At 29.3% G+C, this 27,689-nt stretch overlaps 4 protein-coding genes across 5 annotated transcripts; 3 read left to right on the top strand and 1 right to left on the bottom strand.

Annotated features, from left to right (window-relative positions):
• The first annotated feature begins 14,661 nt into the window (after positions 1 to 14,661).
• Positions 14,662 to 16,953, top strand: LOC113363945 (zinc transporter ZIP3). Of its 2 annotated transcripts, XM_026606423.1 has the most exons (6): positions 14,662 to 15,351; positions 15,424 to 15,625; positions 15,888 to 15,977; positions 16,087 to 16,206; positions 16,281 to 16,443; positions 16,770 to 16,953. In XM_026606423.1, the coding sequence occupies exons 1-6, from the start codon at positions 14,969 to 14,971 to the stop codon at positions 16,775 to 16,777; spliced, it is 966 nt and encodes a 321-aa protein (XP_026462208.1). In that variant the 5' UTR covers positions 14,662 to 14,968; the 3' UTR covers positions 16,778 to 16,953. The 2 variants fall into 2 exon arrangements, with proteins under 2 accessions (XP_026462208.1, XP_026462207.1); XM_026606422.1 differs by having other exon boundaries at positions 14,662 to 15,625.
• A 959-nt stretch (positions 16,954 to 17,912) lies between these two features.
• LOC113363941 (actin-related protein 8) lies at positions 17,913 to 24,301 on the top strand. The gene is made up of 13 exons (XM_026606420.1): positions 17,913 to 18,037; positions 18,104 to 18,271; positions 18,407 to 18,495; positions 18,596 to 18,713; positions 18,781 to 18,944; positions 21,384 to 21,504; positions 21,578 to 21,694; positions 21,749 to 21,901; positions 21,976 to 22,050; positions 22,155 to 22,304; positions 22,370 to 22,571; positions 22,649 to 22,774; positions 24,114 to 24,301. Exons 1-13 carry the CDS (start codon positions 18,014 to 18,016, stop codon positions 24,284 to 24,286), a joined length of 1,680 nt encoding a protein of 559 aa, XP_026462205.1. The 5' UTR covers positions 17,913 to 18,013; the 3' UTR covers positions 24,287 to 24,301.
• LOC113363946 (ribosome maturation protein SBDS) lies at positions 19,360 to 20,174 on the bottom strand. Its single transcript, XM_026606424.1, has one exon. It carries the CDS (start codon positions 20,116 to 20,118, stop codon positions 19,360 to 19,362), a length of 759 nt encoding a protein of 252 aa, XP_026462209.1. The 5' UTR covers positions 20,119 to 20,174.
• A 2,560-nt stretch (positions 24,302 to 26,861) lies between the features above and the next one.
• Positions 26,862 to 27,549, top strand: LOC113382170 (UDP-xylose and UDP-N-acetylglucosamine transporter-like). The gene is made up of 3 exons (XM_026620715.1): positions 26,862 to 27,034; positions 27,096 to 27,312; positions 27,394 to 27,549. The coding sequence occupies exons 1-3, from the start codon at positions 26,952 to 26,954 to the stop codon at positions 27,547 to 27,549; spliced, it is 456 nt and encodes a 151-aa protein (XP_026476500.1). The 5' UTR covers positions 26,862 to 26,951.
• The last annotated feature ends 140 nt before the right edge of the window (positions 27,550 to 27,689 follow it).

Here is a 27,689-nt window from a genome sequence, read left to right as displayed (position 1 = left end):
AGTATTTAAAGCAGGTGTCCACACATTCTGTTTGACCTTTTACTCGACCTTTTCGATTGGTTAATATAATCAATTCAAAAATTACCTGTTGTATTTTTAATTTTATCGATGCTATTGTTTTCTATTCATGAACTTCTCATAATAAACAAAATAAGCTAATCATGTAGTCATATGCGAGTTTAAAAATAAGTAAATTTGATTTGGTAAATTGATAATTGTTTCAAATAGTCCAGAAAAATAAAATTATCATTCATGCTATATTAGAAAATATTGCTTTTCATATGTTGTTTAATATATATGAGAGCGGCGAGTCAAATTTATAAGAAAAATATAATTATTATATATACTTTAATATATATTCATTTTGGCCCTTGGGGTATTTTTAGAATCTATGGATTATTTTAAATAACTTTGCTGAATAAACCTTGAAAGTAAATTTCGACCCAAGTAAATTTTCAATATAATTCTTCCAGCAATGCCAATAATATTGGAAGTTCACTTAAAGAGCAAATCAAAAAATCGAATATTTTTATCAACAATTGAATTAAATCATAATAAATTTCAATGCTGAACGATTTGAGAAGTTCGAATTGTTTTTGTTTGAACTTATGCAAGATATACATCAAATTTCTCTTAACAAGAGAAAAAGGTAAAGTATGTGCTTTTTGTAGGTGATAAATCGTCATAATAAATGAGAAAAGGATTTGTCAATCCCAAAACCCATGCTAACTTATTTGATTTTCAAAATGATAGTCTTTAATTTAAGGAATACATTTTTGGTACTATATCAAAATTTGTTGACTCGAAATCTACAATATGGCCAAAAAATTCGGCCTGCTCTAAAATATTGATGGACCGATTCTGCCGCATTATTCTGAACAGACAAATATTATGACAAGGCTATGTTATCAAGAATTTTCCATATTTATTTGATCTAAATATTGACAAAAGCCATGTAGCTACTGTGCAGTCAGGCGTTTTTCAGGTTGTCAGATAGAAAACCTAACATAGAAACCGCACAATCTCATAAAAACGATCTTAGATAACACGGTTTTTCTGACTCAGCTTCATAACATACGAGTGACGTTACAGTTATATGTAAAATGCCTGAATGCACAGCAAATACGTGATATTTTGACTGTATTCAATATGATTTAGTGGTATAGGAAGTTGGAGCGTAACATAGCCTTGCCATAACATTGGTCTATTGTGCGGCAGAATCGGCCCATACATTTTGAACATAATATTTATATAACATACGATTATATATGTTAGGAAAACGATTTTTGTGAATATAAATAAATTGGATATTTTAGTTTTTGATAATTTTTCAAAGAAAATGTTTAATAATTTAATTTTATAATTTTCTGTAAAAATTAGTTATATCAGTGATATTCAGCGACGTCATTGCTCGTTACAAATGGAAGCAATCGATAAATATCAATCAGTATTCATCAATGCAATTTGAACTTTGTCCATCGCGTCCGTTCAGATTATCAGACGCATCAATATCAAAGCCACCATCTCTTCGCAAGTAGCTCGTGTTACACTGCAGGAATTTTATATTTTGAATTCTGAATTTAATATCAATTTCAAATTGTTTATGAACACTGCAATTGTGATAACTCGTCATAATAAATATGATATATACATATACATATAATATGGTATCAGAAAATTTGACGAAACATTTTTGTAATTATAGTAGCCATAACTTAAATAACACTTTACATACAAACTTTAATTCTTTTTAAGATTTTGTTGAATTGTGAAAAAAACATATTTTATAAGTATTTCTAAATAATAATCCACGATTTAAAATGTTTTAAGAGATAAAGATAATCTAGTAGACACAATAATTTTTTTCTTAATTCACCATAAAAAATGTTTTGAAACCATTGAATATAAAGAAAACCAAATTTGATGATAAATCATAATCTAAATCTATTAGAAACCATAATTATATATTACACCACATTAGTATCGAGTAACATATATGTTCTTTGAAATCACACAATGTGAAGTGAATCAAATAATAAATTTGAGTTTCATGATAAATCTTAACCTAAAACCAGGTGTCGACCATATTATACCATCAAATGTAAAGAAAATCAAACTTAATGATAATTATTGATCGTAGGCACAATAATCGTATTATTAATCAGTTATATGTTATGTTCTACAAAACCATAGAATATAAAAAAATAAAATTTGATTATAAATCCTGTTTAAAGTAATTTCAAAATGAATTTATTACAGTAAATTTTATAATATACAATCGTCTGAAATTTATTACTTTAAATGTTATTTCTTTAATAGCAATATAGTGATATAATTCACAATATAGGTTAGATAATAACAATTACAAGCAAAATACCTTAAGTAGAAAACTCATGTTTCCTCAAAAATATTTTACATATATTATAAAACTTACTGCATTAAATATATTTTTAATTTTAATCGGAAAATTATATATATATATATATATATATATATATATCTGTACGTTCTTTGAAATTATTAAATATAAATAAAATAAATTTTGATGTTATTTCAATAATTATTGTAATGAAAGAATATAATTATTAACTTTAGAAATGTTAGGTACCGACAAGAAATTCGCGGAAACTTAGTATTCTTTGCCATGCATTTCAAGTACGGTGTTGTGTTTAATCTATAAATAATATTATAAATAAATTTAAATATCACATGTCCATTATTTTTCTCACAAGACATATATGCCACACAAGAAGCTGTCCCTGTAACTGTTTGCATTATGAAACATCATTACACCTTCATATGTTAACCATAATCAAGCCAGATCTGATAACATTTTAAAGGGCATCAATCATACAACATAAATGAAAGGTACACAGGCAATCTTGAAACGAAGTTAGATATTTTTGGTTCTTTTTGCCATGAGTATGCGTTTATGTCCGGCACATGCGGGGCGGTTTTATATTATCGCGCTTTTGAGAGGCCGACCCCGAATTCATTTGTCTGGAGAATTCGACCAACGCTAAATCGGTATCGAAGAAAACGCAGTCAGGTGCAAATGTAGAATAATTATTATTCTTTGTTATTATGGATTACATTTTTGTATTCTCAAATCTTAATCGATTTTAAAATATTTCTTTATCTCAATCGGATATGTGAACGCCACCGCATTATACTGTTAAAGCTACCATCCTGTATATTTAAAATTTTGATTTGCCATGTTATTATCGAATAATTTCAAATGTATAAATCTTATACACGTTTATCAAAACAATTACTTTAGCAACACTCTACAACATCTTCTTTTATTACTACTCTATTTTAGCAACATCCATAGCCATCCAAATGTTGGCGGCTAAACAGAGACTAGGCATTCTGGTTTGGCACAGGGTCCTCTATCTAACTGATTTGCACTGTTAGTTCAAATTTTTCATATTGCACTGTCAACAGTTCTGATCCCGAAACTATTCGGATTAGATAACACAATAGATGAATTTTATTATCATCTGGTAACAAATCACAGGTTTGGCATAATTTTCACCCTATATAAGTGGTCCTAGATGCAATGTTATACCATTGTGTATTTGTAGCTCATGGACATAGGAGTTTATGGACATTGTACATTACAATGGTAAGTGTTTTAAGAATAATTTATATTATGTAATAATTGTATGGATTTAGTTTCAAATATGTGACATGTTTGTGTTTTGATTGACTTGATTTCCTATTGAATTATCGTTCCTTTTATATTCATTGACTTTCGCTAATTTTAATTCTTTAATGTATGCTGCTCAGTTGGCTTAGTGACTTTGTTGTGAAAATATTCCTTAATTTAAGGACAAATCAATTTGTGATTTGTAATCATAAGGATTTAAGGACCTTAAACTTCATAGACTGGGAACCTATGAAGTTTTTTCAAGTGTTTACATGGTGGATCGAGGGGGGTACATCATGTAAATAATCTTTTTTTTTTTGTAAATTTACCGTCATCGTATTAATATTAAAGTATAATTTTCATATTAATGTTTTCTTTTTCACGAGAGGTTCTTTCCGTTTTTAAAATCGAAATTGTTGGGTTAACATTAAATCATCTCTCGCGGCCATTTTCACGTAACACTTGGGTCAATTAGGTATAATTAGTTTATAAGTTAGTTTAGGTGGATTATGGCTGCAGCAATCGATACTTAGTAGTATTTACACAATATCCATTTCCATCTGAAATATTAGATACGTAAATATGAAATGTATCTATAACTGTGGCGACACCACATTAAAAAAACGCGCCTAGCAACTTTACCTCACGGGTGGTGTGGAAAAAAGTTGCATTCTAGTTATAAGTAATATTTATCATAATTAATTTACATAGAGGTATCTGTATGTCGTAATATATTTGTCCTGAATAATAAAAATTCCAAATTCATCTTATTATTAGCTTATTTGTTATACACCTGCAATTTTTTTTACAGAATTTTATAGAAAAATATTTGATAAAAGATTAATATTTATTATCAATAAATGATCACTATGATTTGGGCGCTAATAAGATACTATAAATACTACGTATAGTATTATCTGTACCATTTTATCACATACACATCAAAATGGATTTACAGTCCTGCCTTTTAGTTTCTCTTCGTAGTCCTTTCATAAATTGCCCTAAAATTGTTTATCCGACAACTTGGATATTAGACATATTCTTATATTGTTTGAATTAAATTAGATCACGGATTTTTTTTATAATTTGTGAAATATTTCATGTTAGAGGAGATAATTTATTGAATTTTTCACTCAATCCTTATTGATTCGTTTTAAATTCACGTTTGCCTTAATAGACTATCTTTTCTGTACTAACTTAACGAACTAATTATAAATAATCTGTAACTTATGATTGTATGTTTTCCTTAAATGCTAGATTAATTAGTTTATTGTTAAGTAGCATATAACTCGAAACTTAATTTTCTTATACCATATAACATTTGTAATTCGTATGCTTTCAATAATTTGGATTTTGAATTACAATATGTAGTCTTAACAAAAGTTAGTACAAAATCGCAGGAATCACTATTTGCTACGTTGTCTAATGTCTACTAATAATATTTAAGTAATGGCTGTTTTCTAATATAAATCTTTCATTATTTACAATTGTCACAAACGGGTGTTACCTACTAAAAATTCAACTAATTGTATGAAGGCATTGCATGGTTATGGTTAAACCGCGAAATTTATGATTGCAGTAATTGTCAGACATAATTACTCATAGCAGTATATTCACCCATTAATTAATTGTCCTTGTGAGATTAATGGACAAAGATCTTATCAGTATCTTTTCTTATATTTTATAAAATGTTTTTGATAAGAAATAATCACGATCTTCATGTAATTTGTTGAATAAATTTGTGAAATATTTAATACATGCACGTGTTGATAACGCATATTTCAACAAAGAAATGACATACTTAATGTACAAATCTTTATAATCATTGTTTAATATAAATTGTTTTGATAAATATTTGCGTTAAAATTATCAGCTTATGTATTTGATATTTCAGTTGAAATATTTTTGTCTTAAAATAGGAATTGTACCCCCTGAACAATTAAAATTTTACAACAAAAATTACAAAAAAAAATCTAGCGGATTATGCTTGATTTACAATTTTTTTTTATTATATTTTTAACAGCAATCAGAACCTTACGTCCTACGAGCTGTTGGGCTGAAACTTCTTCTTACTTCGTATTTTTAGATGGTAACCCAATGGTTAATCTATCCATATTTGATGATTTTTGTTATTAGAATTAATCTAATAGGGCTGACTTTTTATTGGTGCAGCAATGCCGGGAAAGGGCTATTTTCACTTGGAAACATATTGCTTTAAATGAAAAAAATAGGAACAATTTACGAGCATAGAAGATTCATGTAATTTAAGAAAATCGCATTAAATTAAACGTAAACATTAGCTTGTCGACTGCAAATATGAGTTTTTCATTGAAATTTGTGGAATATTTAGTACATGTACGTATAGATAATACATATATAAACAAAGCCGTGGCATACTTATTATTTACATCTTTATAATCATCGTCGAATATAAATTAATTTGCTAAATATTTGCATTAATATATTATCTTAGACTAGGTATATATGTAATATCTATCTAATAGTTGCAAAATCTCATCAAATGTTGTCAAATGGTATTAAGTTTGTGTCAAAGTGTGAATTATACCCACTGAAACGGAAATAGAATTAGAGTATTAGATTTTTATATATGCTAATGTTAAGTATATTTATATCCTTAATGATTTTTTATACTTATTGGAATAACAGTTTATAATTACCAACTTTGCAAGTAAAGCAAAACGAACATCTGTTTGACATGATTCATATCATGTTAGGAATGATTTTGATATAACCAAATCGAATCATAGGTTAACACACTTTAATATAATTACATACGTATCTATTAATATTTTAATAAACTATATAACATTGCACATTTGGATGTGGGTATTTCATGAGACAATTTTTTTTTCGATAAAAGTAAACATTTATCTTAGACCTAGTGGGTCAAATAAGTAAAACACTATTATCACTATGCGAACTCATCAATCTATCTCCAGGCAATCGATCGTCGTTCTATACTTGGAGGAATGTTTTACAGTTATTTTCAAAGATATTACTACTGGAAATATTTCTTTCTCGAATTTTGCGTTATGTGACAGCATCTTTAGTCTTATCTAGTATTAACCGCAAGTCGCAGGTGTCGAAGCACGCTGAGAGCACTTCGGCGTAATGCCGCAAAGTAATGAACTATTAAAAACCACTGCGTAATAATTAGCAGGCGCTCCACCGTTCGGGTTATTAACCGACAGAGTTCCGTACTCATTAATAATATCAACCCAAGAGACAAACATCAATTTTGTTACCGTTCACGAACACGAGCGCGTTTTGAACAATAGGCCTCAGATGTATTAAAATTTACCATGTCGGAGATTGCCAAAGAAAACAATATCGTTGTTTGAAATAGCTTCCCAAGGGTAAGATATAGTAATCGTAAAGAAATCTAATTTTCTTTTGCATATCTTTATATTTCAAGACACCCTGAACATTTTGGCTATTTTAGAAAAAATGAATAATCAATATACAGAGTATGTGCGTCCGTAGTATGTATTTGCATGTTTGGATACTATTTTTCGCCAACAATTTCCAAAAAACAGATCAACCGATTTGAATAATTCAAACAACATTTGATTCCTATTGAGGTGTACTGATTAATTTTTGCAAAGACATTCCCTACCGGTTCCAAGATAAAAAAAAGTGCAAAAAATAGCAGTCAGATTTTCAGGGGAGAGAATATCCGATTCAAAAAATATTTTACATGCGGAGCAAATGCTCCAAAAACTGACAGTTTGTCGTCAAAAAAGATTATTGGACATATGCACCTCAATTTATCAGATATTTTATAGAGGTTTCAATAATAAGTACAAAAGTTTTCATTTCTTTGGGTTCCGAACCAAGATTAATAATGTATAAAATTATAATACTGTTTGTCGCCTAATTTATATAAGCTTTTGTATTTTGTCTATAAAAATACAAACGATGGAATTTACAGTATTTATAATAATTTATTTCCGAGTTTCAGGAGTTGTTTACAAATTAATACAAACGATGGAATTTACAGTATTTATAATAATTTATTTCCGAGTTTCAGGAGTTGTTTTGTTGAAACGTTTCCTTAACAGCATTGCAAGACGATCCAACGATTTTATTTGGTATACTAGCTGACCCGGCAAACGTGTTTTGCTAAGTAAGATATATTCTAAACAATTTCTAGAGAATCAAAATATTAATACTTTAAGTGCATAAGGATCAGTGCTGGATTACCCCATAGGCCCGTGAGGCCCGGGCCTAGGGCGGCATAATTTGGGGGGCGGCAAATTTTTCAGAATGTCAAAAAAAATTTAAACCCGATAAGATGTCTCGATAATTTATTTTAAGGATTAATCCAGATTTTTTTTATAAATTTACAGATAGTGTTATATAAAATAGAATATAAGTCGTAATGCTCGAGTGTAATCATTGATTATTAAAAATAACACAGGCATCGTATAACAATAACATGTCTCTTGATGGCTATCCAGAAAGACTTTTTAAGTGTTTATTCGTAATCTCAAATGTCGTTCAAGTTTAATTTATTACCGCAACGATTGATAATTCATCTGCTCTTATGATATCTAAACTAAACATATCCCAATAAAGAACCATTGAAGTCGATTTTTATCGCCTAAAACAATAACTTTGGCGAGCAGTGCTCGGGTTCGCCCGCTAACTGTGTTTGTTCGTGTTCAAGTCAGTGGTTTCAAACCATTTTTGCGATGCGCACCCCATTCTAATAAAGAAAAATTGCGCCCTCTTTTATTTTTCTAACAATTTCATTTCATAAATATTCAAACATTTAACTGATATTATCAAACTACAATATTATGTAAAAACATACATAAAAAGTGAAAAAATCATGAATTTTTATGTATATTTTTACATAATATTGCATATTAATTTGTAGTCTGATAATATCAGTTAAAGAAAAATAAAAGAGGGCGCATTTTTTTATTAGCTTGGGGTGCTCATCGCAAAAATGGTTAGAATTTGAAAAAAAAAATGTTTTATTTTCGAAAATAGTATTTACGAAACAGTACGTCACTCTTGGGAAAACCTCGCGCCCCGCTAAGGGTGCGTGAACCACAGGTTGGAGAGCACGGGGTTAAGTGGCTGAAATCAAATAATAACAAATGTATAAATCTAAGATCGAACTATAAACAAAACGCAGCAATTATTTCAGTTTTACGATAGTCGTTTAAGTAAAAAGTCTTATAATTTTATTATTGTGTTCAGTACCATTAAAGATTTAAATTAGATATTATTTTGAGTTAGACTCTTTTTTAACTAAGTTGTTCGGTTTGTCTGAATTTAATCATTTTATTTACAATTACAATGAGTGGGTACCGAAAAAAACTAAGTGGTGCAGAATATCGTAAAAGGAAAACAGAAGAATCTTTGAAACAAGAGTGTTTACTGAATAAAATTCCAAAAATTTCTAATATTTATGACAACTGTGACAAGTTCAAAAAAATTTGTTCAGCAAAAATTAGGTTCATCTGTTGTAAGTATTTTGATTACTTGTTAGTATTTTTTTTAAGAATAACCTTGAAAAAAATAGATTTTTTAAATATTTTTGAGCTTTTCGAGTTTGCGTCAATCGACGTCAATTTCGATGTAATGAGCTCAGTAACTTACCTGAGGCTAAATTATAGTAATTGTAAAAAAATCGAAAATGAAAATTTTCATGTTGTATTTTGACCAGACCTCTTAGTCATAGATTTTTCATGTTAAACTGCGCAATAACGAGCTGCAATCGTAAAGCAATCAGAGTTACTGTTGAACCATACGGTACAGATATTTAAAATTTCTAGGTATTGAATTTGGCAACAAGTTTAAAGATCATTTATTGACTTATTAAGGTTTTGCTTTAATTTTTACTCAATTCTATCGTTCTTGATATTAACAATTTGCAAAAAAGGATATTCATTAAAAATATGTAAGAATTTTGGGAGATCTCAGAAATGAAAGAAGTTTTTTATGCATATTTTACTTCACTTATATTGACGTATTGAAGCATTAATTGAATTTATAAGAAGGTAGGTTCAGCGGTTTGATTAAGTGGAAATCTAAAATAAATCTAATTTATCATCTGTTTCACAAACGTATAGTTCTTTGGCATTATTTTTACAGGACATGAGAGCTAAACAATTTTCCGAATACGAGGAAAAAGCCAAAGCACTTTCTGGGGTAAAAAACTATTATCATGACAACCATCGTAAAAGAACCCGAAAATTTCAGGCAGACGAGTCATAAGAGTATGAAAGAGTATTTTTATGTAGAGAAAAAAATTTTCGAATAAATATTTATTATCGAATTTTAGACACTTTAAGTGTTCAATTGGCAGGCCGTAAAATTGCTTATCATACGCTTTATGAAGAATTTGATATTTTTGACAATTTATCTGAAATGGAAACTAGAGAATTAAAAATTCGGGCAGATGACTTAGTCACTAAGTATCCTGAAGATTTGGAAGATACATTAGGAAATTAATGCATTTATTTACAACACCTACTCATAGAATCTTTTTCAAGTACAGAAGATGTTCGTTCCGCACAAAGAATATATAATTTTTTGCATTCTAATAATCTTCGTGAAGTTTATCCAAATATAGACATTGCTTTACGGATCTTTTTGAGTATTCCTGTTACAAATTGTTCTGGAGAAAGATCTTTTTCTACTTTGAAAAGGGTAAAAACATATTTACGAGCAAGTATGAGCCAGGATAGACTTAGTGCTTTAGCAATACTGACTATCGAAGCACAACTTGTTCAAGAAATTGATTACAATGATATTGTTGATGTTTTTGTTCAGACAAAATCCAGAAAAAAATATTTACGAATAGCTATAAATTATAGTTTTGGAAAAATGAGTATTATATTTATATTATATTGTTAATATTGAATAAACATTTATTTGTATTATTTAACAATTATTATTTCAAAAAAAAATATATTAAGTAACTTAAAATAAAAATATATTTTTTAAATAATAAGATAAATTTTTGTCTATTAAAAAGGGCGGCTGATTTTATAGGGCCTAGGGCGGCAGATGGCTTAATCCGCCACTGATAAGGATGAGTTGTTTGAATGTTATATACAATGAAGTATTATAAAAGCAATAAACCCCATTAGTTTGTCTATATTTTGTCAGTACAATCAAACTGGAAGATTTATACACTTTCTATAGAAAACATAGTATAATCTATCCAAGTCTTTTTTGGTCTTTCGACTTATTGATTACGTTTCAAGTTTTTCAGATTGTTTTTGGATTCTGGTTTTTGTGTATAATTGTAAATAATACTACTGAGCTTATACAAAATTTTCAAATTTTTGAGAGGAGAGATAGAAAATGAATTAAGTATATTTTCTTTGACCTGCTTTTTGAAAAGTTTCAAGTAACATTCGATGAATTAAATTAAATTTAATAAAAAGTGTATATGTAGAGCAGGGCGAGGCATTATATCACAACAAATAGCACATATCAACCAAACAATTATCCGACTACTTTCAGTAAACTGCCTTCTACTTCATCATTGTAGAAATGTGCTTTTTTGATACCTTTCAAAAATTTGTTATCTAGACCTTTTTACCCTATAGGCGGGGTAACTTGAAACGAGCAGGTGGCATTTATAACTATTTACAGGAAAGTAAAGAGTTGAAAAAATATTAGCATTTGAAATTGCGTTTCTCTTACTGAAAAGGTAGTAATGCAGTATATTTTAATCATTGTTATATATAGGTAATAGATAAATTTATGCTTAAAAATCATTTTTTTTTTAACTGTTACTAATAAATAATTATTAAAAATTAGAGGAGTAATAATTTAAATATCATGTGTTTTCCAAATTATAGATTGCAGAATAAAAAAAATAAAAAAAAAAATAAAAAAAACGTTTTCCAAATGGCTTATAAAATCCAGTTGTGTATTTTTGTACAAAAATCATTTTCTAAATTAAGTTCTGATTGGTTCTGATTTGACTCAACTATAAAATTATTGCATTCACAATTATAAGCGATCAAGTTAAAATCTTAATTTTCATATGCGTTACAGACAACAGCGAAAGCAATTCAAACTTTGACGACTCAGAAAGTCGACTAATTAAGAAGCATTTAAACACAAATGTCGCGCAGTACCTATTCGAATTATTCGCAATATTAAATTAATGAAATTCAAAATTTTTAGTGCTCCATTCTCCTCGGTGAACATTGGTGCACCGGTAAACTTTATCAACAAAGTTTTAAGTATAATTTAATACCACAAAAGTTGTCGGATGTCGACACAGGTGGTTCTGCATCAAAATCCTCTCAAAACGCGGTTGTAATATTAATAAGTAGGTACTACAGAAGTTTCAACCCTTTATGGTTAGAGTGTTCAGATATCGCATTTTGTAACTCATAAAAAATTAAAGTTTAAAAAAAAATTATCATATTATATGATTACCTTTCAAAATAAATCCTAACATAAACAGTTAGTGCTATAAAATGCTGATAAATAATAAAAGAACAGTGAGATTTTTCTAAATACTCTTTTAAATCATATTTTATTTTGGACGTGAAAATTCATTCAATTGTTATTAATTAACAAATTGAGGTATATTAACATAGAACTAAATTGAATGTTTGCATGAATAAAAGATTTATTATGATGAGATTTATTTTATACCTGAAGAGTCGAGCTAAGCACAAAAGTCCAATTTGACCTTAAGTAATCAAGTAAAATTTCCAGGCAATTCTTACTTATAGAAATCTGGGATTTCACAATTTTTCTAAAATTTATCTGTCCTTTTTACTCCAAAGGCGGGGCAAAATGGGACAGTCAGAAGAGAAACAGATCCAATGTGTTATTTTTAATTATAAAGAGATTTTACGAAAAAATAGCTAAATTATTCAACCAATGCAAATATAAATTGCATGAGCACATTTTTTGCAAACATAACACTGTGTATAATCTTGACTAAATAACTATTAATTTAATTTATCTCTAGTAAATTTTACTTTTATTAACTAAATTTACATATTTATTTACTTTTTTTATTATTTGCACCTTTGCCAGGGTTCTTTTGGTCTTTTCAACCCCACCCACATGTAAGCTATTGTAGAGGTTATACAAAAACAGCTATTGAATTTAATTTATAAATCATATTAAGGTGTCGTAAACTAAATAATAGTACTCACAGCCAACTAATTCACAAAAAATACGAACAACGAAAGGAAATAGTTATATGTACTTTACGAATGTACTTTACGTTTGTAATATTGTGTGACTTGGTTTGACTATTATACAATATGAGCCTATAAAATCAGTCTAACGAAATCATTTACAAGTTTGATTAAAATTTGTCATGATTTCACTTAAAGCGTTCAAAATATGCTACTATATGAGATTAACTTAAACAATGTAACAAAACGCCCTAGATATTCGCAAATAATCCTTTACCAAGAGAATTTCGAATATGGCAGCAGCAATCGCACTCGTTAAAGCCGATTAGGGCCGCACAAAACCTTCCACGCATGAACACCTTGCAATACACCATTTATTTCAGTATGGGGTATCTATTCACATTTTAATGCCCCAATACTTGATAATATAAATTGAATGGCGAGAAATTCGAATATTTCTTTGTTAAAAGAGAGCAAAAAAAAAAAAATTCTGGAGCAAATATGTTGTGAAAATCAACCCAATTATAACATAACAAATAACACATACCATACACAACTTCGATTATGTTCGGTAAAACTTCCAGCTATCTCATTATTGTAGAAATATGTTTTTTTTATATTTCTCAAAAATTTGTCCTCTTGGTCCTTTTGAACTTAACTTTTGAACTTTTGAACCCATAGGCGAAGTAAAATGAGACAGCAAGGTTTAACCCCTTGTCCACCATTTTAATTTTAATTTTAAAAGGTTTTATAGAATAATAGCTCAATCATAATTTAATCAATGCGATCCAGTTTAATTAGGTTGAACAACTTGTATTTTTAAACAACAATAAACAAACAAATTTATCAACTCTTACTACTTCATTAATCTTTGGAAGTTATTAACTTCCCGTAGGGCAAGTTAAATTTCTGAATACTTTGGCCAAAAATTGATGTATGTGTACTTTCGTCGACGATTTTGGGAACACGATTCAACCGATTTTAATTATTCAAAATACAATCGCTTCTATTAATAAGGAGATGTGCTGATTAGTTTTTGGCACAGGCAGGTCTAGCCGTTCCGAAGATACGGGGCAAAAAGTGCCATAAACGGTAACTCAGTTTTCAAGATAACGGAGCGTTCGATTTTAATAACTCAAATAACATTTTACTTGTATTGACAAGATGAACAACTGATTAAACTTTTCAGAAAGGCAGGTCTAGCGGTTTTGGAGATCTAGTAAAAAAAAGTAAAAAAAAACGATATTTTGAGGTCAAAAATAATCATTAGACATACGCACATCAAATTACCAGATATTTTATGGAGATTTTAATGTGTTTACATTTCTATGGATTTCGTAACATTGTTTGCCCGTTAGACGGCGACGCGGCGCTTGCGTCTCTATGCAGCTAAAGCAGTGCGATTGCTTTGAAAAAACGTTTAAAATTTCCAAAATATTCCAAAACGAAAAAAAGTCTTCTTTTTTAAGTTTTTTTTCAAAAAATTCAGTTCTTTTCAAAAATTTAAAATTCATCAAAATTTTAAATTTTTCAAAGTTTAAAACAAATTTAATCTTTTTTTAAAAAAATAATTTTTGGTACGGGAAGTTCCAGCAATTTGCCTTAAGGAACGATGCCATACACCACTAGTTTCTGTTTAATTTATTTCTAATCAGTCTCATTGTTTCTTGAAATACAATCAATTCAAATCAAATAAATACAGATTTAAAAACTAGCTAGCTTAAACTTGAATAATCTTAACTTAGATACAAACCGTTTCAGTTTCCATGTTGGTCAAGCTGAAAGATAAGGAAGTGAAGTAGTGGTGAAGAAGATGACAGAGACGACAATACCGGTAGTGTCAATATTTGTAAAGTGATAATAACCTTAAGAAATTTTATTCAATATTTTCCATCTCGCCGAGAGCATTAGAAAGGACAGTACAGTTCCTTCATAAATCATTATAAAATATGGAAAAAAACTTATCAATTAATTTGTAATATTGAATTAAACGAGGTTATCTTCGAGTATGATAACCTCGAAATAGTGCTTGACAGTTCTGTGTTTGGAACATGTTTTTATTTCGCTAAGGTAGTGTTATATGACTCACACATTGTGATCGGTTACCTTACAAACACGATTCATTTTGGAACAGTATTTTTAATTTTGACATACGAAAATGTTGTCGTTGGACGAATCAAAAATTATCTCTATGGTAGCTTTAGGTCTGAGCAGTTTTTTAGTGGGTATTTTGCCGCTGAAATTTTCTAGCCATGGAAGACAAAGATACCCTTTACTAATTACAGTATTATTATGTTTCGGGGGCGGCGTTTTGCTGGCTACATCGATAATACATATGCTACCTGAGGTCAGGGAGCAAATTCCAGAATATGCTGAACTATTGTTCTGTGTAGGGTTTTTCATTGTTTACTTAGTAGATGAATTAGTTCATTTTTTCTGTGGAGAAACTATAGGTCACAATCATCATCGTGAGGAACATACAAGTCTTCGTCATGGTGATGACACTTACAGTCAAGTTCAGAATCATCAGCCGATATATGGGTCTGTGGATTCTCACGCACATAATTATCAAAGACAATTGCCTTATAATCCACAATTGGTAACTTCACATAGGCACGAATTGACCGAACAAGAGGTTAACCCATCATCACCTTCTTGCTGTCCTGGTGAATCTTCAAATGCAAGAATTTGTCATGTTAATCATACTGAGCCATGCAATAGTTCAGCAACTGGTAGAGCTGGATTGCTAATTGCTTTGTCTCTGCATGCAATTTTGGAAGGTTTGGCAATAGGTCTTCAAGAATCTGCTTCTAAGGTTAGCGTCAACTTAATTTATAAAAATTTTTATGAATACCTGCACATGAATTTTTAGTCATACGCCATTTTTTTGCAATGCTTACATACTTTTTTTTTAGCAGTAACATATTTTATTTGGCAAAACCAATGTTACAATTCTCCTATTTAAGTATAGAGATTTTCACATTGATGCAGAAAAGACTGAACCTTATTACTTTTATTATGCATGTACATATATAAAATTATTTTTACCTGAATTAATATTTTTTTTTTTTTTGCAGGTTATACTTCTTATGTCAGCGGTTGCTTCACACAAATTAGTTGTTGGCTTTTGCTTAGGTCTAGAATTATCAGCAAATACAGTCGGAAAGGTAAGGGTAACAATTGTCTGATTTGTTTGCATTGTGAACTTCTGAAATATTGTTTAATTTTACGACATTGTTATGATGCTCAAATATTATAAAACTACTTTGTTTTTAGGCTTGTGCAACCGTGACTGCCATGCTGATTTTTTCTTTGGGTTCAGTAGTTGGTATTGGTGCAGGAATGGCTATTGCTGACCATAGTGAAAATTTGCATTCTGTTCTTCCTATAATGCAGGTAGATCATTATAAAGTTCTAAAGCAATAGGTTTTTTTATAGTTAGATACAAATGTAGGCACTTTTTTCTATAGGCACTTGCTGGTGGAACACTTTTGTATGTCACTGTATGTGAAGTTTTACCAAGAGAGAGATCCCGTTGGCATCAAAAACGATCATGTCCATCTGCAGGTTTAATACAATTTGCAGCTGTTTCTGTAGGATTTACTGCCATGACACTCTTAAATATATATTTAGGTAAAATTCAATATTTTACATAATAAAATAATTCATAATTCTAAGTTGAAATCTCCTAACACAAGAATGAATTAAATTATACTTTTGCCTATATTATATATGTGCTACTTAATTCTTTCTGCTTAACTTACATGCAATCGGCAACATATATAGTTTTTTTTTGTAGTTGAACAGTTAGTTGAATATTAATCCAGTTTACACAAAATATTAAAACAGTTTGTAGTTTAATATTTTTCTACATCACACCTATATTTATTGCATTCTATGCATGCACTACAATAACTGTTCAGTGGTCAACAATTAACATGATTGTATTGATTTTTCAGGAGAGTAAAGATGTCAAGATTCAATATAACGAAAGTATACGTTGGAAACTATTTTTAAAGATATGATGTTAAGAAATGATATTATAAAATGTGACTGTTTGCTATGCAAACGAAAAATATTCTAAGTATATTTTTAGATACATGTAAGATTTTGATAATAGTTTTTTTGTTTCATCATAATAAATGTGTGTTTATACTATTACTTATATGCGAAATATTTTAATGACGAATTAAACGATTTTATAATCAATAAATTACTGACATATTGTTTATTAAATCCTTATGTTGATTATTAGATGCTGTATGTAGCATACAATAAATAATTCACCAGTATACATATGCATGTACATCTTGTGTACAACAATATATTATTGAGTAGTACTTTACATTAAAAACTCAGTTTTTTTTCATTAAATTGGTTTTAAATTAAACAGTTTGCTTGTAGGATTTGGGGTTAGTTTTGTTGCTTTGAAATTAAAAAAATTCTATCTTGTATGTTTGACTTATATTCTTTTATCTATGGATTGACTCTATTTTTGGCTATTCAATAAATAATTAACTTCCCGTAGGGTAAGTTATCGTAATCGAAAATGAAATTTTTTATATACTTTTACATTTCAAAGGTTTTGAGCATTTTGCGTACCTCAGAAAAAATTGGTGTGTGTATGTGTGTGTGTGTGCGCGCGGATACAAATTTTTGTCGACAATTTCGAGAACACCGATCAACCGATTTGAATAATTCAAAAACATTCGATTCGTGTTGATAAGGAGACGTGCTGATTAGTTTTCGGCGAAGGCAGGTCTAGCAGTTCCGGGCCAAAAAGTGCCAAAAACGATAACTCAGTTTTTAAGAGAACGGAACGTCCGATTTAATAATTCAAAAAACATTTTACTTGTCTTGACAAGATGTACAACTGATTAAATTTTTGCGAAGGCAATTTTTGGACATATGTACATCAAATTACCAGATATTTTATAGAGATTTTAATAATGTGTACACATTGTGTGTAAATTACGTCTTTATATTTATATTTATATTATACGAGAAGTTCCAGCAAGTATCTCATCATGGTGTAATTCTTAGGTTCTAGTAAAGCCTGTACTCCTCAGATAGCGCTACATTGACATTGAATTAGTTAAAATAAAGCGCTCTGATGTTTACATGGAAAGCTAAATAATGGTCACGAATATTTACCTGAAAAGAATATAATTACTTATTTTTGTATTAATAATTACTAATCATTATGCCGCTAAGTTCAGAATTTGATGTAAAGTGAAAATACACTATACAATACGCTTGTGATATTGCTTCATAACCTCTTTTTTTGTTTTAGTCTGTACAATCTGATTTTATAATAATAATTCATCCTGGTTCATTTTATCTAAGAATAGGACGGGCGTCGGATATTAATCCGTTCAAGCTTTTACATGTAGTTGCTAGAAAACGAAAAACTCCTGGGCTTATCCATCAAGATCAATTTTTGCCGACATGTATAGTTAAAGTAATTATGAAAAGTTATAACTGCATTTACGATTTTTGTATCAATATTAAAATCAATCATATTACCAAACTTCATCAATGTGATGAAATATTTGTTGGTCAATTATTATGGCTTAATTAATGACTGTTTCCTCAGTCTAAAGCTGCTCTTCAAGAAGTTGAAGAATCACGTCTACAAGTTTCACATACTTTGCAATCATGCATTCAGTCAGATGGTACACGAAGGTTAATAATTTACTTGTTTGAAAATTCATACTTATTTTTGTACATAAATATTATCTCAAGATCAAACATTTTGAATATTTTCTTATATGATTTATATTAGATATGCCACACCTCCTCAACAAATTGCAGCATTTAATAGAAGATCACAACCAGAAGAATTATCTGGCACAATAAATCCTTTGTTTATTCCCGAAGGTGACACTATTATTGGCGATGAGGTAATAAATGTCTGAAAATTAATCTACTTGCAAAATTTAATTTTCTATATTATATTTTTGATTATAGGTAGCAAATTTAACAAGTGATAGTGACTATAACATTCATTTTCCAATGAAAAATGGAGAATTGAATCTTCATAGCAATATTGGTGGTTCCATCACTGGAGCAATAGCAAATATGAAAACTATTTGGGAATATGCATTAACAAAGCTTCTAAAAATTGATAGCAAGTAAGTGAAGACCTAATACTGCATAGATCGTAACATTCATATTTTCAATATGCCAAGCTTATAATATAAGTAAATTTATGGAGTTATTCTTGCTTCATTTATAAATCGTCAATTTTATTTTTCTAAATAATTTTTCAGATATATTTATGTTTCATACTAAATATATCATTGTGATAATATAATAAATAGTCATGAAAGTTAAGGTAACAAACAACATATTCACAAAATTTAATACGACTCTTTAACTAGTTTTAGTCATTTTATTGTAAATTTTATTATAAAAGAGTTATCAGATTAACCTTTTATTAGTTTTATATCTACAAGTACAAATTATCACCATATTGTATAATTTTTAAAAACTCAAAATAGCTTTTTTAATTTTTATTTGACGTAAATAGTAAGTATGATATATATATTATTCAATTAGTTCATCTTCTTCAACAATTGCTTTAAGATTTAACAGTTCTAATAATCCATTTCCTTTTGTTTCACATCTTACAATTTCATCAATTTCTCTGTAATGTCCTGGATCTGTTAAACAAACTAAATTTAATGTCGCATTGTCCCATTCTTCACTTTCTATAGTTGTTATTAATTTTAAAAGTTTTTCCCGAACTACTTTACTTTCTCTTCCTGAAGATACTATTCGTAATCTCATCTGAGCTCTTTCAATTGGCATATTTTCTTTTAATAATGGAATAACATCTAAAGCTTGCTGTTTAGCACTTCGATTGGGTTTTACTGAATAATGAGCATCTCGCATTGCTTTTTCTATCATAGTTACCGGATATGGGCGTTTAGTATCGGGATTGACACATTTATTTGTAACTGTCATTGCTATATCTTTAAATAATAAGTCTAATTGTGAATTGCGTTCTTTATCAGATACCTGAAGTTCTCCTTTGGATAAAATCTCTTTACATACTGCCGTCTCGTCGTCTTTACCAAAATACTTTTGTAAATCTTCTTTCTTAGCTATTTGTCCTTTAGATACATTAGTAAATACAGAATGGGTTTGCAAAACTTCGTCGATATCTTTTTCTATACCATTGCGCCATGACACAACTTTATTCTTGTAGCAAGCTATTTCAAATCTTTTTCCTCCCTTCTTCATACGAACTATTGCTACATTTGTTAATCTTATTTGATTTGTAGGTGTAAATATTCGAGACATTTTTTATTGATTGTTTTGTTATTTCAGAGAAAGGTTAGGTTAATGTCTTTACTTGACGTATGTTGCCAATGCAATATGGCAATATATCGTTGCGGTCGAGAAAAGGCGGGATGTTCAAATTATAGTCTACGTAATATTTCTCATTACTCCTAAGTTTCATATTCATAAGCAAATGTTACATGAACTTCCCGATATGTATAAATAATCGACTTAATCAATAAAAAATAAATTAATTTAACAGTGATTAAAAGTATTTCGAGTGCATATATTTGAAAACGAACGAACACGTTAACTCGCAGTATTTCTTAAAGCAAATTTTCAAAAATCAATAATTTTTATAATTGAACCAGTTTCCGTAGGACTCTAATAGTTTAGTATGTTCATTAAGACCTCATTAAGGTACTCTATCGATAGAAACGATCGTTATAATAAGTAAATCGTCTAATTTTAATTCTAACAAACGCCAAAAAAACTACTCATTTTCTCAAACTTTGATGAATTTTTAAAATTAAACTACTTGTCGTAAGGCCATAATATTTCAGATAGTTCTATAAGACCATGATATATATTTATATATATATATATATATATATATATATATATATATATCGTTCCAAAAAAAAAGTTACATAAAAATCGGCTTAAATTTTGTTTTCAACGGTTAATTACAAGAAAACGGCTCGGTAGATTTTCACCTAAAACTAATCAGCATTATTCCCAACTAATATCTTTCGAACAGTTCTTTTAAAATCGATTTGTTAGTATGAGCTCAAATTACAAAGAAACGGCTAGGCAAATCGACGCACAAAACTGACAAACATTAGTCCTCATCGCGATTTATCGAATGGTTTTTTAATTTTTGAAATCGGTCTAGCCGTTTTTGAGAAATCAAAAAATCTGTTCACACACACACACACATACTTTTTCCAAATTTGGTCTCATTCGATTCAGAATGGCTTAAAACGTCGAGAAAACATAAAATTAGCGAATCGAATTTTTTGAAGAAAACATAAACTTCTTCTTCGGGAAGTTAATAATATAATAGATAATCATAATTATACAGAGTACATTACAGAATTATATAGATAAGACTAGTGAATAATTCGAAAAAAAATATTATACTAATAATATATTATTATTAGAATAATATTATAATATTATACTAATAATAATATATTTATTATTAAAAATGGAATGTTCTTGAAATAATTCAAAATTGGAATTAAATAAATAGATTATAAAAATATAAATATTTTCTTTAATAGAGATTTACATAAATATAAAGCTGTACTAGTTATACCTGATATTCATCATAGAGGCCATCTTCGAGAGTTAACAAATTTACTATTAAACGAATTAGGATTTCAAAGCTGTTTTTTGGTGCAGGTACCGAATTGATAATTAACAAATAATCTATATATAAAATATTTAAGATTGATCTTATGAAAACAATTTGAAGGATCATTCAGCAGCCACATTTGGAGCTGGATTACCGTATGCTTGTGTTGTTGACGTTGGTGATCAGAAAACATCCATATCTTGTGTAGAGGATTGTATCTCACAACCAAACACTAGGGTATGTTGTTTGTTCTTCTTTATTTTCTATATAAACTTGGTTGGATATTTTTAGATTCGATTACCCTATGGAGGTGCACATATTACACAAACTTTTTATTGGTTATTACAAAAATGTGCTTTTCCATATAAGGAATGTTCAGATAAGCTTCCACGAGATGCAGTGCTCTTGCAGAAACTTAAAGAAGAGTTTTGCCATGTTAATTTAGTTAGTAGAAATTCTATTATTTGTTTAAGCAATATACATTTAATATGAAATAATTATTATTATTGTGCTTTTAGGACATATGTGGTTCACAAGAGAAATCATTCATAATTAGTGAACCAAGCAAGGCATCAAAAAAATATATTTTACAGGTAGTACAATTTATTAGTTGCATTTATGAAGCCTGATTATAACAATTTGAGCATAGTCTGTTATGCAAGAAAAAATAAAAAGTTAATTAACATATTATATTCAGGTTGGCGATGAATGTTTAGTTGCACCATTAAGCTTTTTTAATACTGAACTACTAGGGGTGACCGGGCCATGTGGTATAAGAACTCAATCATCTTTTCCACAAAATGATGCTGAAGATTGTTTTGATGCTGAATATTTAAGAGAAACTGGTGTATGTTTATATTTTCAAAGTAAATATATTTATAACGTGTCAATTTTATTGTATACAAATTTCAGAGAAAAGGTACAAAAGACAACAATGATACCGCTGTTGCCGACGTTCAATGTGATATTGCAACTGAGAAGGAAGAAGATATTGTAGTAGACTGTGGTTTAGATGGTGAGAAAGAAATAAAAGTACTTGACAAAGATTTCCAAGTTTTACCAGGACAAATTTTGGGTCTGGACCAAGCCATTCTGCAAAGTATTGATAGATGCTGTAAGAGTTGTTAAAATTTGTCAAAGTTAAAAGTTGTATTTCATATGTAATATTCTGCTACAATATTTGTCTTACAGCAGAAGAATTAAAGAGGAAAATGTATTCATGCATTTTGATTGTTGGGGGTGGAATGAAGTTTTGTGGTATAGATAACTGGTTACAGAATCGACTATCTCTTCAGGTTCCCTTTGCATATAGATCTGGTAATTTTCAGTATTCACATAATATATTTATTTAAGAGTAACTAGCAGCCCATTTGTCGGAATAAAAAAATGTAAAATGTAATTAAAACTTTTTATTTATACATTTCGACACAAGATGCGTGTCATCATTCAGCAACACCAGGACAAAAACACAAAAAAAATTTTTTTTTTTAAATTAACATTGTATCATGACAATTATATGGAAAAACTAGCTGTAAGTGGAATTCTGTCTTAAGGCAATTAGGGCATCGTGCCTTAAGGCAAATTGCTGGAACTTCCCGTACCAAAAATTATTTTTTTTTTTTAAAACGATTAACATTTTTGAAAAAAAATTACTTTGAAAAAATAAGATTTTTGAGAAACTATAAATTGGACAAAAAATTAGTTTTTTTGAAAAAAAAAATTAAAAAAAAAAATTTTTTTTTTGAAAATTTTTTTTTTCTTTATTTTGACATATTGTGGAAGATCTGAACTTTTTTTTCAAAGCAATCGTACTGCTTTAACTACATAGGGACAAAATATAAAGCGCGTAAGCGCCGCGTTGCTGTCTAACGCATAAGCATTGGTACGGAACCGATAGGAATGTTAACAAAATGTATACTTATTGTTAAAATCTCTATAAAATGTCTGATAATTTGATGTGCATATGTCTAATGATCATTTTTGACCGCCAAATGGCTCATTTTTTTACTTTTTCCTCTATATCTCCGAAACCGCTGGACCTACCTTTATGAAAGTTGTATCGATTCTTCATCTTGTCAATACAAATAAAATGTTTTTTGAATTATTAAAATCGGACGCTCCGTTCTCTTAAAAACTGAGTTACCGTTTTCGGAACTTTTTGCCCCGTATCTTCGGAACGGCTTGACCCGCCTTTGCCAAAAACTAATCAGCACGTCTCCTTCTCAATACGGATCGAATGTTTTTTGAATTATTCAAATCGGTTGATCCGTGTTCCCGAAATCGTCGACGAAAATTTGTATCCGCACATACATACACACACATACATACATACACACACACACACACACACACACACACACACACACAACACATACATCCATTTTTTCTAAGGTATGCCAAAATGTTCAGAAACCTCTGAAACGTAAAGATATATAAAAATTTTCATTTTCGATTTTTTTGCGATTACTATAACTTGCCCTACGGGAAGTTAATAAAAATGATGAATAACCAAACAATTTCCATGAATGGACTGCTAGTTACTCCTAAATATGTTTCAACATCAAAAAAACTATCAATATATATATATATATATATATATATATATATATATATATATATGAATTTGAGAACATCATCTAAAGCAAAAGTTATATAGATCAAATAGACATTATTTCGAGAGCAAAAGAAATGGACCCTGAAATTACAGCATGGAAGGGGGCGGCCGTAATGTCTTGCTTGGAAAGTTCTCCAGAACTATGGCTATCACAAACGGAGTGGAGAATGTTCGGACTCAAAGCTCTGAAAGAAAAAGCCCTTTTCAGTTGTTGAAAGTTGTATAATAAATTCTCAATTATTTTGTAGCTTAATTAGCATTGCAAGATTATTATCTTGGATGCTTATATTCTATTTGCCGAATATCTGGTGAATTTAGTTTAAAAAAATATATATATATATATATATATATATATATATATATATATATGTATGTGTGTGTGTATGAGGTTTAAAGATATGGCGCGGTTTAAAGATCAATAAAAATTGTATGATTGTTTTTTAAAAATTTATTTGATATCCATACTTTCGTTTCTGCTATGATCCTAGCCATTAGTGAATGGAATATATTGTCAACTATAATAATTAAATTAAGAAAATAGTTTAAGAATAAAAATAATGATAATATTAAAATAATCAAGAAAAAAATTATAATTTGTTCTTTTTAATTAATTTTAAAAAAACACTAATGTGCCATGGTATTAGAATGTACACTACAAGAAGCCACATCACAATTTGTGTGGTTTTTGGTACAGGTATTTTATACAAGTATAAAAATATATGTACTCACTAGAATAAATATCCCAAGATACCCGCAATTATCAGGAGTCAAATTTTAACACAGGGATTATTTCTATAAATAAAATTCTACGACGTAAAATTTTGTTCTATTATAATCTTACAAGTCTAATTTAGAGAATTTAAAACAGTTAGTTCTTATGCTTTTTTTTTTACTTTGTCTAAAAAACATCTATAAAGTCAAATGCTTCTTATCATCCGGTATATTTTCTTTTATAAAAATTAGTTTTATGAACTTTATTAATATGTTTCCTCCTTCATCCAGTTGTCTTAAAAACTATACAGAATACTATGTATTTGTTAAATATGCATATTCTCAATTATTGAAAAGAATATTTGGTCCATAGATAAATAAGCATATTAAGGTCCTATACTTTGAAGAAGATATAATTATATTAACTTCTGTAGGATAAATTATAGTAATCGAAATTGAAATTTGTTATATATCTTTACGTTTTAAAAGTATGTATGTGTGTGTGTATGCGGATACAAATCTTCGTCGATGATTACGGGATCTCGGATCAACCAATTTGAATAATTAAAATTTAATCGTATTTATTCGACGATACGTATAGATGGGGAGACGTACTGATTAGTCTAGACAATATAATCATAGGTTGATTAGTTTTTGGCAAAGGCAGGTCCAAGCGTTTCGAAACGGGCCAAAAATGATTATTCAGTGTTTGAGAGACCGGAGCATCCGATTTTAATTATTCAAAAAACATTTTAAATTACTGATGGATTACATATTTTTGGGAAGGCATCAAATCCAGCGGTTTCGGAGATCCAATAAGAAAAAGTAAGAAAATGCCATCAGGCGGTCAAAAATGATCATTAGGCATATGCAGAAGTAAATCAAATTATCATATACTTCTAACTATGCATTGTTTTAATTTAACCATGGTTTATACGAAGTAGCTCGCTCCACTGCACGAACGCGCACGGCGAATCCTGTTTTTGACATGCGCGAGGTTCGCTTTTGCTTGCCATAATTTAGTCTACGCACATTGCGAACAGATTCGCCGTACGGATTCGTGCAATGGAGCGAGCTATTATGGCCCGCTCCCATAGACCTTATAGAATACTATACTGTATTGTATAAGGTCTATGGGATTTTTAGAACAAAATCCTCTTTCAGAAGGAATACTTAGGGGAAAAATGACCTGCAGTGAGGACATGCATCTTCTTTATGCGAGGATGTACCGTGAAACGTCAGTTTTATTATTTAAAGTGGCGGAAAAGAGAAAAATTATTTAAAGTGATCAAATTTACAAAATTGGTCAATAACAGCAATATAATAGTCAAAACATAAACTAATGCAGGACTGCACATATTAACATCAAACAAGAAAAATGTTTGTCTACATTCGTGGTAGACGACCACACTACACATACGGGTTCAAACATAAACGAACAATTTTCTTTGATGTACCGACAAGTTGCCGAACATTGCTATGTTTGCTTGTGTTCGTTGTGGCGTCCACACTATGCTCGCTGCCGTTCGTTCTGGTACGCAATTCTTGCTTGTTCATATTCGTTCGTTAGGTGTGGATCCACCTTTACCAGCGATGCGGCGCTCATGCGTTTCGATATTTCGTTATAAAAGAGCTATACAGCGCTTGCTTTAATAAAAATTTGAAAATTTTCAAAAAAATAATTTTTATTCAAAAATTTCAAAAATCTAATTTTTTAAATTTTCTAAAAAATTTAAAGTTTTTTTTTCCAAGTTTTAATTATCGATACGAGACATGCCCCAGTAGTTTCCTCATATAAATCAATTTTTTTTTACTCAACCTTTAAAGCGAAATACAGATAATTTATTTCATAAGTATGATGATTATTGTTCATATCAACCTCATCCATTGTATCCATATCGCGATCAAGATTGCATGTTGTGTAAAAAGCGCGTTTACGTTTACATATAATCATCGATATAACCTTCAATGTCATTATAAATTTTAACCTTCAAACCAAAAATTAGACATGTATTTATTAACTAAAATACATTTTTTAAACTATTGCGGACTCATGAATTAATTTGTACATATGTGTAAATTTATTTAATTGTGATATTAAGATATCAGTATTAATGTGCAAAATTATACATATTCATATTGCAAATCATAATCAATCATTACTTTACAATGAATTCTAAAGCTATATTGGCAATAATATTCGTTTTTGTTGGTTGTTGCAGCAATGTTGTTTTCCTAGAATTGTTGGTAAAGTATGTATTAATCATTTCCAATAATTTAAAACAACCATGTTAAAACTCATTGAATTTTTAGAGAAGACCCAGGTGCTGGTAACTTGATTACATTTCTTCAATTTGCCTTCATTGCACTACAAGGATTTATATTTACCTCAAAATGTGGAACCAAAAAACCTAGCATTGGCATGAAAGACTACAGTATTTTAGTTATAATGTTCTTCTTTACAAATGTTTGCAACAATTACGCGTTTGATTTTAATATTCCTATGCCTCTACATATGATATTTAGAGCGGTGAGTTTTTTCATTTCTTCTAGTTATATAATGTATAATAAATGAATGCAATAATTACGTACTGATATGTATATTTTTTAGGGATCTTTAATAGCAAATATGATCATGGGAATAATAATCCTGAAAAAAAGATACAACTTATCAAAATATGTTTCTGTTATAATGATAACCTCAGGAATAATTGCATGCACAATAGTTTCCGGAAGTGATGTGGTAAGTTTGATAAACGAATATTAGGTATTATTTCTAGACAATATGAAAATATAATATATTCATAGGTTTATTAATACCTATTTAAATATTATGATTAACTTAAAATATTTACTCAATGATTATCCATAATAATATGCCCGATTACTAGACTTTGTTAATGCATA

Source organism: Ctenocephalides felis, unplaced genomic scaffold, assembly GCF_003426905.1.
Source record: "Ctenocephalides felis isolate EL2017-DRISC unplaced genomic scaffold, ASM342690v1 CF-g0.4_SCAFFOLD_00845, whole genome shotgun sequence".
NCBI classification, from domain to species: domain Eukaryota; kingdom Metazoa; phylum Arthropoda; class Insecta; order Siphonaptera; family Pulicidae; genus Ctenocephalides; species Ctenocephalides felis.
This window is presented reverse-complemented; position numbering and strand designations above follow the sequence as displayed.